This window comes from Nothobranchius furzeri, chromosome 8 (genome assembly GCF_043380555.1).
Source record: "Nothobranchius furzeri strain GRZ-AD chromosome 8, NfurGRZ-RIMD1, whole genome shotgun sequence".
Lineage (NCBI taxonomy): Eukaryota > Metazoa > Chordata > Actinopteri > Cyprinodontiformes > Nothobranchiidae > Nothobranchius > Nothobranchius furzeri.
The window spans coordinates 78,500,641-78,517,517 of NC_091748.1; the positions used below are offsets into that span (position 1 = coordinate 78,500,641).

Genomic DNA, 16,877 nt, shown 5'->3' on the forward strand with positions numbered 1-16,877 from the left:
ATTAGACAATCCTGACGGATCTGCATCACACAGTCACCTAACATTCATGGACTCACCCAGGGGAAGGCTGTTGTTGGTTTAGTGTCCAGAAAACAGCAGAGAATGTCTCAGCTAGCAGAAGCTAACTGTTAGCGTTAGCAACTCCACTACACGGCACAACTCCTCCAGGCTTGTGTTACTTGTGGAGGTAAAACATCAACGTTGCAGAGCAGAGTCAGTGGTAGAATCGTGCTGGTGCTAGCCAATCAGAGGAAAGATTAAAAATCAAGTTAACCCTCCCACTGTCCTCAAGGGTGACCCCGCCAGGAAAGTTGACCATTGAGCAGGGTTGATGGTTGATCCCTTGAGGTCCACGTGGCAGGGGTGAGGTGGTGCTCACTCCTCACTCCTGCCACGTGGACCTCAAGGGATAAACCATCAACCCTGCTCAATGGTCAACTTTCCTGGCGGGGTCACCCTTGAGGACAGTGGGAGGGTTAAAGCAGGCAGGAAAAATCTAACAGGAATGCTGATGAACAGATTCAGGAACATCTACGGGATTCTGACACGTTACAGTGGAGATTTCTGCTCCTGGCTTTTATTTTGGTAGGAATTTATTTTTTATGATGGTCTGAATTTACAGTTTAGCCAAAGAGAGAGAGTACATTTATACTCTAAACAATAACATTTACCATTTAAGATGTGATGATTCCTCATAAATATGAAATATCAACCTGATGATCTTTGAATGTTTAATCAGAAGATTCTGGGGTTCTTTGCTTCTTCAGGGATCATAAACACGCTTCGTATTAATTCAGACAGAGTCAGTACATAGTTTATGAAATGAAGTTAATTATTTTTCCTAAACTAATAATTTATACATGACAAGATATGAATAATGAGATGTGATGTAATGGACATGAGGTGATTTAATGTGATGTGTGAAATGTTGCAATGGAAGCTAGATGTGCTAGCAAAACCATTCTTTGTATCTGAGAGGGTTTGTGAAGTCTGGGCTGTAAAATAATTTGTTGTTTGTTTATAACTAGAGAGTTGTTTATTTAAAAACCGTCTGACGCAATCTGTGCCAAGTCTACGCGCCCTTTGTGTGGAGATTGTCGTTAGATCCAGGGGGTCAAGATGGGCACTGCCAGTGGAGTGGACCTCTGATATCAGGAACCCGTAGATAGCTCTGATAGGACCCGTCTAGTCTGAGATCCCTCCAGGTGACGGCAGGAAGCTGGAACGCTTGTTTGCATCTAAGGCTGCTTGTTTGGCTCTTAGAAGAGCCGGTTGTCTGATCTCAGCCGCAGCGTTGCAGAGAGACTTTGACTGGAGGTCAAAGGAGAAGATGGTTTCAAAAATGCTTGTTCCCAAATTGGCCTGTTGGAGAGTCAGCTAGAAACTGAACTAATCAGGAAGCAATTCTTGTTTTAATAAACTCACTGCTTATAAATTCTGGCGAATCAGAACGTGCCATGTCTTGGGGGCTTACCAAACATTCCTCAGAAGCCACGCCTTCTTCAGATACAAAGGTGTTTAATGCTTTGTGAATGAGAACATTTTAAACCCTTCTGTGAGGTGAATATTACATTAATTAGTGTCTTATTGTAATGTGTATGAGTGTAAATATTGATTAACTTGTTAAATCAACACAAACTGATCATAAGATCTGAAATGGATCTTTGTAAGAGCTATATCCACTTTAAAGCCATCATTGGTTTAAGAACAGGTTATTCAAACCTTTGATTTAAACATCTTGTTCATTCACACACACGTGTGATTATTTAAGCTTATGAGTCGTAAAGTCCTGTAGGAGCGCCAAGTAGGTTTGGGTTTTATTCAGGGTGAGGAATCAGCAGTCTGGCTTTTACACAGAGACTGCAGGACCTTTGCAGGAGACCTTGACAGTTTCATGTCTTCTTGTATGCAAACAAGCACCGAGCAGAACTTCCTGGATTTGGAGGCCGGACAGAGAGTGGGTTTATGTCTGTAGATGAAGGCTAACTTGTGGTCGATTAGATGGTGAAAATTGACCCTTTGGTTACGTAACAATGTGTAGATTTAATGTTATACACACACACACACACACACAAACACACACACACACACACACACACACACACACACACACATTTGGACATGTCTTCCAAATCTAAAGATGTAAAATTTTTTCAGGTTCTTCCGGGGCGACTACACGGTGGAAGTGGCGATCAACGACTACCTGGACATCTATTGTCCTCACTACGAGGGGGCGGAGTCTGCCGAGCGCATGGAGCACTACGTTCTGTACATGGTGAACTACGATGGCTACATGACCTGCAACCACTACAGGAACGGCTTCAAACGGTGGGAGTGCAACCGACCGCAGAGTCCAAACGGACCGCTCAAGTTCTCAGAGAAATTCCAGCTTTTCACGCCCTTCAGCCTGGGCTTCGAGTTCCGTCCAGGACACGAATACTACTACATCTGTGAGTACTACTTCAAGGGTACATCTGTGAGTACTACTTCAAGGGTACATCTGTGAGTACAGAATACTACCAGAGTACATCTGTGAGTACAGAGTACTACCAGAGTATAGGTTTAGATAAGTAATACTAACAGAGTACATCTGTGAGTACAGAGTACTACCAGAGTATAGGTTTAGATACGTAATACTAACAGAGTACATCTGTGAGTACAGAATACTACCAGAGTACATCTGTGAGTACAGAGTACTACCAGAGTATAGGTTTAGATATGTAATACTAACAGAGTACATCTGTGAGTACAGAATACTACCAGAGTACATCTGTGAGTACAGAGTATTACCAGAGTATGGGTTTATGGGCCATTCCCATCTGTACCGGGTCGGCCCGGGCCGGGTAGCCCCAGTCGGCCCCAGCCTGGCCCGGTTGATTCCACACATCCTTGCCTTAAGCCCATGTGGGCTGATTCTACCCACCAATCAGAGGCTTGCTCTAATGGAAGGGCTTTAGTCGCCATTGGCAGTGAACGAGTCACGGGCTGTTCCCACAGCTTCAGAAGGGGACGCCAACCATAAATCAGGACCGGAACAGAAGATTCACGCGGAAACACTAACAAGTGTTGGTGCGCTACAGGACGGTCCTGTCTGAAGACCTGATGTGACACAGTGACCGTCTGAATCCAACATCAGCCGCTCAGCAGGCCTACAGCTCGGGTCAGACGGGTCACAAACCCACAGAAACACAAGCTGCAGGCGTTTGGTTTTGTCGGGACATAATTTGTCATCCAAGCTGGAAAACATTCCCTAAATTGTGGCTCGTTTGGTCTGAAAGGCCTCCAGCAGAGACAGACGCACAGTTTGTTTTAAATGACACTTAATGAGTGTGTGTGTGTGTGTGTGTGTGTGTGTGTGTGTGTGTGTGTGTGTGTGTGTGTGTGTGTGTGTGTGTGTGTGTGTGCGCGTGCGTGCGTGCGTGCGTGCGTGCGTGTGTGTGTGTGTGTGTGTGTGTGTGTGTGTGAGAGAGAGAGAGAGATGAATGCAGCAGGTTCAGAGCAGAAGCATGAATAAAACATTCTCTGCGGGTCGGAGTCGAGCAGCAGAACAAAGAATCCGATTTGATTCAAAAGCGTTTTTATTTAATTTTATTCAGCAGCGACTGAAACTGAACCAGAACATCTGAGATCATCTGAAGCTGAACGTTTTATTTATATTTAATATGTTTTAAAAGGGTTTACATCTAAAATCTGGTAAAAACACTTTTAATGATGAGCGAATGACCCTGAGGTCAGAGGTCAGCTGCCCTGTCTGCTGCTGTAGTGATTTCTACAAACACCAAATAAATGATAAATGACCCGCACTTGTATAGCGCCTCTCAGAGTAAGGACTCCAAAGCGCTTTACACTACAGTGCATCATTCACCCATTCACTCACACATTCACACACTGGTGGTGATGAGCTACGATGTAGCCACAGCTGCCCTGGGGCGCACTGACAGAGGCGAGGCTGCCGAGCACAGGCGCCACCGGTCCCTCCGACCACCACCAGCAGGCAACGTGGGTTAAGTGTCTTGCCCAAGGACACAACGACAGCGACAGACTGAGCGGGGCTCGAACCTGCAACCTTCCGATTACTGTACAACCCGCTCCACCAGTTGAGCTACTGCTAACCATGGAGCCAGTCAGCAGGTTTAAAACTGATACTGAAATCATGTCTTTTTGTTTTCTCTGCAGCGTCTCCACATCCAAACCTGGCTGGAAAACCGTGTCTGAAGCTCAAAATCTACGTCAAACCCACCAGTGAGTTGTTTCTGCTCATCCTTGTCTACAGTAGGAATCATGCATGCTGGCAGGTGATGTCATTCAGGAGGAAGTCCTCTAACCAGAGGTCTACTGAGGGAACAACACTCTAAACCCCCGGGAAGTGTGATGTTCTGGAGTTTTAGAGCAAAAATCTTAGTTCATTTGAAACCGCTGTAGCGAAGCTACAGAACAAGCTAGGTTTTGGACGCAAACATGAGTGTTCCTCAATGCCAAAGAACCTCGCCCTGATGTCTTGGTCCCTCCCTGGTTGCCTAGGAGATATATCATCAGGAGAAGCCAAGGCGTGTTCCAGAGTTCATGTTCTACCGAGGCGTGTGTTCTCCGTTTGTTAGCCGTTTAGCTAGCTGAGCAAGGATACACGGGAGGTGTCTTGTAGCCTAGCCTTGGTCAAAATTTACCCAGAATACACCGCAGTATTTTCAAAAGGATGGCGGATCAGAAGCCGGCAGCTACTTCGGGGGCAAATTTCAAGATTAAATGTAAGTCAGCTAATTGTTGCTATCGGGCTGATATCTGAAATGGTAAATGGCCTGTATTTGATATAGCACCTTCTAGAGTCCTGGAACCCCCCAAGGCGCTTTACAACACAGTCATTCGCCCATTCACACACACATTCACACACTGGTGGGGATGAGCTACGATGTAGCCACAGCTGCCCTGGGGCACACTGACAGAGGCGAGGCTGCCGAGCACTGGCGCCACCGGTCCCTCCGACCACCACCAGCAGGCAACATTGGTTAAGTGTTTTCCCCAGTCACAACGGCAGCGACAGACTGAGCGGGGCTCGAACCTGCAACCTTCCGATTACGGGGCGAGTACTTAACTCCTGTGCCACCGTCGCCCCATGACGGAAATGTTCTTTAGATCCAAAGAAGTTATCTATGGTTGGTTAGATGCTTAGTCGTTCGGTGGCTAGCGGGTAGTAACTCATTTACATTTTGAATTTAACTAAAAATATATACACAATTAAAAAAGTAAAAGGCTTGTTGAACATTTATTTTGAAACATATACATATAAAATATGATGTTATCTCCCGTGTCACGTGATGTTATGTGAATGCCGCGGTCACGTGATGCAAGTCTGTTCCATTTAACCGTTTTCTTTGACCAAGGAAGGACAGTGTCCTCGTAAGCAAGACGCCTGGCCTCGCACGACATTGCCTCGCAAGGCCAGGAGCCTTGACACTGAGAAACACCCGTGGTCACAGACCCCCCCCCCCCCCCCCCCCCCCCCCCCCCGAGTACAGGATGGTGCTAAACACCAGTCACCATTTCTCAGGTCCAAATGTCTGGTTGTCCATGACTTCAGAGGTTGGTTTTCATTTTTGGGACTCTGGTAGTTTGTTCTAAAGTTGAAGTGGTAGCAGCCGGCTGTTTCTCCTCTGGTGTTACTGATCAGAGAACCTCCCAGACCAGTGGTGTTCTGGTGCTGAATATGCATGTGTAATGAGTGGAGGACCCAGGGAAGTGTGGCGGTTTAGCTAGACCGACAACCGGATGGTTGCTCTTAGTCTGAAATGTGTCATTGGTGGAAGTTTTTAGACAGGTAAGAGAAAACAACTTTATTCGTTAATTTCAGTTTTTTTTATATATTTATTTCACTTTATGTTAGAACGTTGTTAAGTGACATGAAGAAAATGTTTTTAACTAATGTGTTTTCAAAATTTGCCATTGCAGCTTTAACTGATCAAGATTGGTTTCTCTCTGATCTTTAGTCAAATAAACGGCGTGAAGAGCCTTCCTGTAAAACCTGCAAATGTCAGTTAGTGGCTGTAGACGTGTGAAGACTCTCAGCTGTCAGAGTGAGGGCGTTAAACACTTCCTCCTCACAGGTTTAAAGCCATTTTAACGGCTTTAATACATTAATTCTGTCAGTGGGAATCCTCCGTCTGCTCGACCAATCAGCTGTCAGCGTTGTCAGCACAGCTGGAGGCGGATCTGTCCAGTAACCAGCTGCATTAGATGAAACTGACAAAACATTAGCCCAGTGGGCAAGATTTAGACTTCATCAAGGAGCTGGTCCTTTCATAATAAAAGCACAAGCTGAACATGGGTGAGCAATGCTCTAGAGTCAAATTATCACCTCAGCTCAGAAACTCCAGCTTTTGAGGCTCTGGGCTACGTCTGGCAGCAGGAAGTTGCAGGACTTCATTCGGTCCTTCAAAATAAGAGTCTTAAATATTAAGTAGAACAAAATAGGAGGAGGTGGGGGACATTAAGTCCGAGTGGGCCCTGTTCCGTACTTCCATTGTCAAGGCGACTGACCGAAGCTGCGGGCTGCAGGGTCGTCGGTACCTGACGTGGTGGCAATTCTCAAACCCGCTGGTGCACACCGATGGTCAGGGATGACGTCAAGCTGAAGAAAGAGTCCTATCAGGTGTTTTGGTCTGTGGGACTCCAGAGGCAGCTGATAGGTACCGGCGGGCCAAGCGGATAACGGCTTGGATGGTTGCGGAGGCAAAATCCCGGACGTGGGAGGAGTTCAGTGAGACCATGGAGCAAGACTTCCGCATGGCTTCGAGGAGATTCTGGTCCACTATCCAGCACCTCAGGAGGGGAAAGCAGTGCGCTACCAACACTGTTTATAGTAGTGACGGTGTGCTGCTGACCTCCACTCGAGATGTTGTGGATCAGTGGGCAAGTCTTCCAGTGAGGAAGCAGAGTCCGGGGACTTTGGGTTGGGCTCTCAATTCTCTGGTGCTGAGGTCACTGAAGGTGTCAAAAAGCTCCTCTGTGGCAAGGCCCCGGGGGTGGATGAGTTTCTTAAGGCTCTGGATGTTGTAGGGTTGTGTTGGCTAATGTGGCTCTGCAATATCGCATGGACATCGGGGGCAGTTCCACTGGATTGACATGCGGGGTTGGTGGTTCCCTTATTAAATAAGGGGGGCCGCAGGATGTGTTCCAGCTGCAGAGGGATCACACTCCTGAGCCTCCCTGGTAAGTTCTATTCCGGGGTTCTGGAGAGGAGGGTCCAGTGGATTGTTGAACCTCAGAATCAGGGGGAACAAAGTGGTTTTCGTCCTGGCTGTGGAACACTGGACCAGCTCCATACCATTAGGGGGTCCTGGAGGGTGCGTGGGAGTTCGCCCAACCAGTCTACATGTGTTTTGTGGATTTGTAGAAGGCGTTCGACCGCGTCCATCACGGGGCCCTGTGGGGGATACTTTGGGATTATGGGGTACCAGGCCCTGTGATAAGAGCTGTTAGGACCCTGTATGACCGGTGCCAGAGTTGGGTCCGCATTACCGGCAGGAGGTTGAGCTCATTTCCGGTAAAGGTTGGACATCGCCAAGGCTGCCCTTTGTCACCGATTCTGTTCATAACTCTTATACACAGGATTTCTTGGTGAAGCCAAGGTGTGGGGGGCATCCGTTTTGGTGGCCTGAGGATCAGGTCTCTGCTTTTTGCAGATGATGTGGTCCTGTTGGCTTCATCAGAACCTGGTCTTCAGCTTTCGCTGGAGCGGTTTGCAGCCGAGTGTGAAGCAGCTGGGATGAGAATCCGCTCCTCTAAATCTGAGACCATGGTCTTGATTCAGAAAAGGGTAGAATACCTTCTTCGGGTCAGGGATGAGGTCCTGCCCAAGTGGAGGAGTTTATCTCGGGGTCTTGTTCACGAGTGAGGGAAAGCTGGAGCGTGAGATCGATAGGTGGATTGGTGCTGCATCTGCAGTGATGCGGGCGTTGTACCGGTCTGTCGTGGTGAAGAGAGAGCTGAGTCAGAAGGCGATGCTCTCGATTTACCGGTCGATCTACGTTCCTACCCTCACCTATGGTCATGAGCTTTGGGTAGTGACCGAAAGAACGAGATCACGGATACAAGCGGCCAAAATGAGTTTTCGCCGAAGAGTGTCTGGGCTCTCCCTTAGAGATAGGGTGAGAAGCTCAGTCATTCGGGAGGGGCTTGGACTAGACCCGCTGCTCCTCCACGTCGAGAGGAGACAGTTGAGGTGGCTCGGTTCATCTGGTTAGGATGCCTCCCTAGTGAAGTTTTCCGGGCACGTCCAACTGAGAGGAGACCTAAAGGAAACCCAGGACACGCTGGAGGGACTATGGGTGTTTCTCAGTGTCAAGACTCCTGGCCTTGCAAGGCGATGTCTTGCGAGGCCAGGAGTCTTGCTTACAAGGACACGGTCCTTCCTTGGTCAAAGAAAACGGTTAAATGCAACAGACTTGCATCACGTGACACAGGAGCTAACGTTATATTTTATACGTATTAATTTCAACATAAATATATAACGAGCCTTTTACTTTTTAAATTGTGTATATGTTTATTAAATTAAATATATAAGTGAGTTACTACCCGCTAGCCACCGAAGCTGCAACTACTAAGCTACTAACCAACCATTGATAACTTCTTTGGATCTAAAAAAAAACATTTTAAATTAGCTGACCTACTTTTAAGCTTGAAATTTGTCCCCGAAGTAGCTCCCGGCTTCTGATCTGCCGTCCTTTAGAAAATACTGCGGTGCATTCTGGGTAATTTTTGACCAAGGCTAGGCTACAAGACACCTCCTGTGTATCCTCGCTCAGCTAGCTAAATGGCTAACAAACGGAGAACACACGCCTCGGTAGAACATGAACATTGGAACACGCCTTGGCGGCTCCTGCTGACGTATCTCCTAGGCAACCGGGGCGGGGCCAAGACACCAAGGCAAGGTTCCTTGGCATTGAGAAACTATTTATGTCTCTCAGCTGGCCAGGGAACGCCTTGGGATTCCCCCGGAGGAGCTGGCCCAAGTAGCTGGGGAGAGGAAGTCTGGGCCTCCCTGCTTAGGCTGCTGTCCCCGCGACCCGACCTTGAATAAGCTGCCGAAAATGGATGAATGAATTGAGCAAAATAGCTCATAAACCCTGAATTTTCTTAAAGCCTTTTTTGTTATTCTCTTGTAAAATTGATTTTGCACCGTAAGCTGCTTGGAATTCTGGGAAATATAATCACCTTAGTCAGTTTGCACAAGGCATTATGGGCCTCTGGTTCGTTCTCAAACCCTCAGCAGTGGTTCACAATCCTGATCCTGGAGGGCCAGTCCAGCAAGTTTTAGTTGTTTCTCTGCAGTAGCCTGTGGATTACCGAGTGATTGAAATCAGGTGTGTTGAAGCAAGTTAATCTGGATACCGGCACTCCAGGACCAGGACTGAGAACCACTGACCCTCAGTAAAATCAGGTCTGCCAACTTTTGAACATTGCAAAGAGTGAAACCGGGTCACAGGGCTGGGAGCGGACAATTCGCCGACCGTTTAGAGCTGGGGGGTAATTAATGTTGAGACTTTTTGTGCTCTACATTTTATTTTTACTCTGTACGGAAGAGGATTAGAGCCACTGAAAAGAAAAAAATAAATAAAGAAAGATAATTCTGACTTTTTTCCCTGAATTCCCTGTCAGAACTCCGAGATGAAAAGTCAGAATTCTGAGAAAAACGGAAGAATTCTCTTTCTGTTCTTTTCTTTTTTCCTTTTTGTAATCGTCTTCCATACCTCTGACTTTACAGAGGCAACTTATCTCAGAATCAGAATCAGAATAAGCTTTATTGCCAGCGCTCCAGCGACCCGGAGCATAGGAACTTGACTCCGCAAACGCAACCTGACCCAAGGTTAAACACACACACATGTAGACAAAAACAGGTACAGGCAGTCACGAGAGCAGCCATAACGGCGCTCATTTCATTAGATGAAAATGGTGTTACATGAGGATAACTGGGGTAAGGTAAAAAAAAAGGCATAGCAGAGTTAGAACCAGCGGGGAGTAGCTCTATTATACAAAAAACTCCTCAACATAGAAGCCCGAACATCACAGATACGAAACATCAGAATCCGATGGGGAGGCGGGGTTGGGCGGGATCCTGAATCATCATCTATCTATCTATCTATCTATCTATCTATCTGTCTATCTATCTATCTATCTATCTATCTATCTATCTATCTATCTATCTATCTATCTATCTATCTATCTATCTATCTGTCTATCTATCTATCTATCTATCTATCTATCTATCTATCTATCTGTCTATCTGTCTATCTATCTATCTATCTATCTATCTATCTATCTATCTGTCTATCTATCTATCTATCTATCTATCTATCTATCTATCTATCTATCTATCTATCTGTCTATCTATCTATCTATCTATCTATCTATCTGTCTATCTGTCTATCTGTCTATCTATCTATCTATCTATCTATCTATCTATCTATCTATCTACAGTAAAGAGTTACAGGAACTTTTAATTATAATGAATGTAAATTATTTAATTTCCATCTGGGGGGGGGGGGTAATATCATGTCATTCATAATATTACCAGTTATTATTTCTGCCAAGAAAAACAAACTATCATGTTAAGCTAACTTCATGATGTAGTTGCATCCACTAAACAGGATTATGTTCATGTGTTCATCAGCATGAAGTTAATGAAGTCATCAAAGCAAACAGGGCTGGAATCAGTTTTCCTGTAATCTGTGTCTCTAAGTGTGTGTGCTGCTGTAATGAGTGGATGTCCCCTCTGTGGGACTAATAACATTTACTCTATTCTATTCTATTCTATTCTATTCTATTCTATTCTATTCTATTCATTCATTCATATCAGCCAGCAGGAAAAAAGTTTATGGAATTTAGGCCTTTCCAGGCTTCCGTACCAGTAGCCTGGTTATGGAGGAGGGGTTATGGTGAAGTGGTGAATTACAACATTAGGATTCCTAATGTTGTAATTCACCGCATCTCCAACTGATGTAGGAGAGGGAACGTGTGAGTGAGCCACCACGGTAGGCAGCCCAGCTTGCTGTGAGCGAGGATCTGTGGCCGATGAGTGAAAACAAAAGAAAGACATTCGGGACTGAAGCTCCGTCAACACGACTGCATTTCTAAATAAAGCATGCCATTATGGCGGCGTGCGCAGCCGCAGCTCACGGTTCTGGCAAGGGCACCCCCAAGGGGTGGCCAGGGGTGGCCATGGCCACCCCAATAAAGTTGCTGGCCCTCCCAGGAAAAGCCAGTGGTAACAAATTATATCAATGTTCAATCAAACCATAATATATTGTTTATTCAAGACAAAAATGTAAAACAAAATAAAAATTATACAATTAATGAGTAAAGAAATAATCAGAATAAAGAAAACATGTTTCTGCTGCTCACCATTTAAAACAAGTTTTTATCTCCGTAGTGTTTTGTGTGAAGACAGCAACAGGTGAATTAAACTAAAAATAATTGTTTAAATTAAACGTGGGATAACATTTTAAATAACTGAAACTTATTTTTCTAAAATGTTTGTAAAATTTAAGTTAAATGTTTTGGATACATTCTGTTATATTAATAAAAATGAATAAAGGTGCAATTCAGCACATCGCCACAGACTAAATTCAACCAGAGTTACCACAAGGACCAATTTGGTGTGCCACCCCAAAAATTTCTTTGGCCCCATCTTGCCACCTCTATCTAAAGTTCTGGAAGCGCCCCTGGGTTCTAGCAGAAAGAACCGGGCATGCCCGTCCCATCAACAGCAGGTGGAGCTCACGGCTCCGCCCATCTCACAATCAGAGCGGGAAAAAGCGCATGGCCTTGGATTATACAGATGGGATTATGTGTGAAATAAGCCAGTAAAATGATTACTTAAGTGTTGTTCGTGTTTAGTGGCTAATGCTATCATTAATATCATCTGGTTTTTCATAAGCCGTACACACGGTGTGTGACGCGCGTTTGGGGAGCGCAGGCGCTGGTTTACCGTGCGAGCGTGTGAACAGGGTCAGTGCGTGAGAGTTGGCAGCCCTGGTATAGTTTTGTATTTTTATAAAGGCTCTAGTACTGATTGGTTTTTGGTCTACATTATGTGCGAGCACATGTTAGCGTGCTAGCATTAGCATGCTTGATAGCTGTTGATTCCCATCCGAGTATGAAAAACCAGCTGATGCCAGTAAAAACCCGTTTGTTCAAGGCTCCTCCTAATAAACCCACTATGACCCACGCTGTGGGCGTTCTGCTCCACCGCTGCGTCTCTTCCGTGGACAGCGACACCGGAGGAGAATCTTTAATGAACTAACCCAGAAGAACTACATCAGGAATCACGTTTGACCAAGATGAGACATTGTCCTTTTCCGAGGCTCTCCTAAAGCGTTTCCAAACCACAACTTTCATCGAGTAAAAACGGATCTGATGTAGTAATCTGCTGCTGATTTTACTCACGTTGGTGTTTCACATCTACACGTGTTCCCAGCAGCCCTGGAGTCAGAACAGACGACAGCTTTAAGACTCGTTACTGTGACTTATACAAGCGCCGGCTGCTCCTGTCACTCACGGCCTGGTATTTAGCATACCTGACATCCATGCAGTAAAGAAAATTTACTGCCGCTCCTGATCTGAGGAGCGTCTCCTACAGCGTCTCCTGCAGCGTGTACAGTTGGGTAGAAAAGTTCTCTAAACGGTCAAGTTTCAGGAATCAAAATAAAAAGTCTAATGAATAAAACCTCAGATCTACAAACGCTCGTGACAGATTTGATTCAACAACGTTTACACTGGAACATTAAGGTGTGATTGCTGATGCTCGTCATTCACCAGATCTACAAAAGTAAGAGCAGGAGATCCGGGTTGTGGTTCCGTCCACCGGTTGGACACGGGGGAGTCGTGCTCATCATACCAGAACAGCAACATTCAGAACAGGATCTTTTACCATTAAAATGTTTCCTCAGAGGGATTTTTGAACCTTTTACCCCGTTGAAAAACGGCTTCCTGAACAACCTCTGCTTAGAGAAACAGCTTACGAGTCCTGAAGACAGTCAGGACCAGAGCCATCCTAAAGCATGCGTCATGTGATGCTTTACACACACCGACACCACGCTGTATCGTATTAAACACTGAACCCAGCAGAGAGACGTTTGTTTATTCGTTTAGCTAATGCTTTCACCCAAAGTTACAACCCGGACGTGCGTGGAAGCCAGCGTGCAAACTATGCAGAAAGGCTACAGCTGGGATTTAAACCTACAATCTTCTTGCTGCTAGGCCACCGTGCTACCAACAGTGCCACCGTGTAGCCGTTCCAGTTCCAGTTGGTGTTTCTAAACAGCTGCAACACCAGACTAGCCGTTAGCTCACAGGTCTTAAAAGCAGAGACCCCGTTTCTCTGAACCGAGGCTGTTCCGGTTGGAGGAGTTGGACAGAAAAATGCATTTCAAAATGGCCGTCACATTAACTTTTCCATCTCACTTCCCTGCAGACGACTCCATCTACGAGTCTCCGGAGCCCTTCCTGACCGACGACACCACCGGCAGCGGGAGCCTCGCTCTGCCATCCGCCATATTGCTCACCTTTCTCCTCATCGTCCTCCTCGCCTCCTCGTAGCACCTCCTCCTCGTTCTCCTGCTGCTGTGAAGACGACCTGAAGAACACCAATCCTCCTCTGGACCAATTAGGAGTGGGAGGTCTGCAGTGGGCGGAGTTTGGAGCTGCTTGTTGACTCCATTCGGAGTTCCTGGGAAAGAAGCGAATAAAATCTGTTAAAGATCCATAAGCTGAGACTCTACCGACCGCCAGGCTTGAACACCCACCAGGAGCATCTAGTCTTACTGTTTTAGTTCCCAGTCTGATGCCAAAGATTAGAAAATTCTTCCTCTTTGCAAAAACAAAATAATGCAGCTTTCCGTTCATAATGTCAGGACCAGTTAAGAGAATCCAACCAGCAACTCGGCTTTCCAGGTTAGAAACACCTTTAATAAAGTCGCTGTTTGGCTGCAAACCGGTGCCTGTCGGAACGTATGAAGCAATAATTTAATCTGGATTAATGGTTCTTTGAGCTCTTTTGTGCATGAGCCGTGCTTACGGTAAAGGGTTAATAAAAGTAAAATAAGGTTAAAAAACCAAAGCGTGTCAAAAATAAATAAATATAAATAAAGCCAGCAAATTTAGATTTTATTTATTGTTTTTTTTCCTGCATGACAAATAAAAACTTGTTTGATATTTATTAATTTAATTTAGTTACTTTGATGTTTTTGTAGTTAGGAAGGAAAAAGGTCATTTTAAAGAGACAAAGAGCCGCTCAAGGTTAAAACCTGCAGTCACGCTTAAAGGATCCGCGGTTGGGTCTTACTGACACCTAGTGGTCAGATTACAGAAAGCAGCTACAGAGATTAAAACCATTGGATTTTATGAAAGTTAGAAATGTGGAAAAAATTAAAAAAAAAGGTTATTTTTCATAAATTCTCCAGCAAACCCGTCAGTGAGACTAAAAAAATAAAGATTCTGATGTTTTTTTAGATTCCTGTTGACCTGTTGAGACTCGCTGAAGCTGTGAGAGGAACCCTTAAAGAGGGTTAGAGGGAACTTTTAGGGATTTGATTTAGTTCGGTGTTTAATCTGAACACGGATGTGGTTAAAACACATCTGTCGTGTGATGGACGACTCACTTCCTGTTTTACCTGTGAAACGAGGCGGTCGGTGGAGTCCAGCTTCAGCCGGGGACTCCGTGGATCAGAGACGCTGGAACGCATCCTCAGTGACATCACTGGGTCTGAACGAACCAGAACCAGAACCGACTGACTTGGAGGATCCCAGCAGCTTCATTCCAATTCCAGGAACATCCGTTTAATCCCGTGGGATTACCGTCACATACGAACCGCAGACACCTGAAACCTAAACGGAGAGACAGGAAAGTGGAATCCATCAGTGAGCGACTCTGTCAGATCCGGTTTTATCCGGCTCAGGCTGAAGTCTGGAACTGCACAGAAGCTGGTTTTAGTTTCGGAGCCACCGCCGCTCTGGGGTACTGATGGAGATGGAGCTATTGTACGCGGGCACCACCGGTCCCCCCGACCCCCTCCTTTAGGTAAGAAAAGTCAAGTGTCTTGCTCAAGGACACAACGGCCGTGACAGACTGAGCGGGGCTTGAACCTGGGTAGGGCTGGCTGCGGTTCCTATCTGACGGTAATCTCCATCTTAATCCGTAACAAGAGTAAAACCTTTGAGCGCCACAGCAGCAAACTTCTCCTTCCAGTCGATGGCCTTTTCTCTATCCAGCTCTGCCAAAGACTCTTGTTAAACTTTTCTACGGAATGCCTCTTCGAGGTCAGGGGTCACGGGGGAGGGGCTGGGCCACTCAGCAGCTCAAGGGGGAGGAGCCTATGTTTGATTTTCTAAAATCTCTCGTTATGTAGTACAAGATAAAAATGAATGTTCTGCGCAAAATACAAACAAACATCAATAAATGGCCTTTATCCCCACTGGTGCTGAATTTTGAAGAGACTGGAAACCAGCGCCACCGTGTGGTGGAGGTGGAGCTTTTCATCAAACCCCCATACCGTTCCGTTTTCTTCATCACCTCATATCATCCCTCCGTCTCTCGCCTGACGGAGGGGGCGTGTCCTTGTGAGTGGACGAGCAGGGGCATGCTGGGAAATGCAGTATCTGAAACAAACGCACTGTGACGGAGACCAACGGCGATGTGACACGACTCCTGTGGAGAATGAAGGAAATAAACTGGAGGTCAAAGTTTCCACGCTGAGAAGAAAAGCAGGAAAACTCAAAGTTGGTTTCGTTTTCTCTGTGCCATTTTTATTTTTCTGTTTTGAGAAAAACCAGGAGGAAACTCACACGAGATGTAAAGTCTGACGTTTGTTGTTGTTGTTGCTGTAGTTGTTGTTGTTTTCCTTTCCTTTGTGCTTGCACCACATTGCATTCTGGTCCGTGTAGTTCTGTGACTTCTGGTTCTGTTGGAGCGTGTTGGTTCAGTGGGTCTTCTGGATTTGTCACCGTTTCATGCATTGATTTTTCTGTGAATTAAATTAGTTTTTGTGGCATTAAAAGTTAAAGGAGTAAAGAAACTTGCAGAAAAAGCGGAGTAGGAGGTGAAAAGCTGGAGGAGAAATGTTTTCTACATCAGATTATCTCCGTATTTTATTCTTTGAAAGACAAAAAAATAAATCTGTTTTTTTATATTTTCTTATTGGATGCTTATAAAGTCCTGTTGTAAAGTAAAATGCAGTCATCTGGTTGGCTTAAGAGCTGACGGGGTCAAAGGTCACCGGGCCTCTTTTCTTTACCTGCGCTGCATGAGCAGGAAACATGAAACCTCGTCATAAATGAAGTGAATTTACGTTGAAGATTTCCGAGAGAAAATGTTAGGATATGAATCTGTGTTTGATAAATCCACCGACAATAAAAGATTTAAAGTCCCGCTGAAGATGTTTTTCCTTCTTCCTCTGAGGCGTTTCAGCCAAGCGGAGATAAGATGGACTTCCTGTGAATGAGTATTCCTGCCAGGAATACAGCTGCTTCCTAAATGTGATTCATCTTAACGTTTAAAGGTCTGGTTCCCATAGAAACCCCTAACCCTAAGCCACCCAAGAAAGAGTGAAGGTAGTGGAAGAGTGGCGTTGCTGTCAGCAGTAATGAATCGTCTCCAGTTGGTTCAGAAGTCGGCAGCCAGGTTTCCGGCGGGGACGAGGAAATCAGCACATATTACTCCCGTGCTGGCATAATTACACTGGCTTCCTGTGGTCTTTGGGGTGAAATTTAAAGTCCTCTGCTTTGTCTACCGGTCACCATGTGGTAGTGCTCCACCATACTTGGCAGCACTATTAACACAAAACACCCCATCACGATCTCTACGCTCGGCTGAGCTGGAGCTACTGGCT

The 16,877-nt window shown here is 45.6% G+C and overlaps 1 protein-coding gene across 2 annotated transcripts in view; it reads left to right on the forward strand.

The window, feature by feature from the left end:
* LOC107393091 (ephrin-A2) overlaps positions 1 to 16,417 on the forward strand; it is a 103,634-nt gene extending 87,217 nt beyond the window's left edge. For both annotated transcript variants that reach the window (XM_054751982.2, XM_015971254.3), the window contains 3 exons: positions 2,158 to 2,450; positions 4,177 to 4,242; positions 13,466 to 16,417. In XM_054751982.2, the coding sequence (XP_054607957.1) occupies positions 2,158 to 2,450; positions 4,177 to 4,242; positions 13,466 to 13,590 (484 nt within the window). In that variant the 3' untranslated portion in view covers positions 13,591 to 16,417. The remainder of the gene's footprint in view (positions 1 to 2,157; positions 2,451 to 4,176; positions 4,243 to 13,465) is intronic.
* The last annotated feature ends 460 nt before the right edge of the window (positions 16,418 to 16,877 follow it).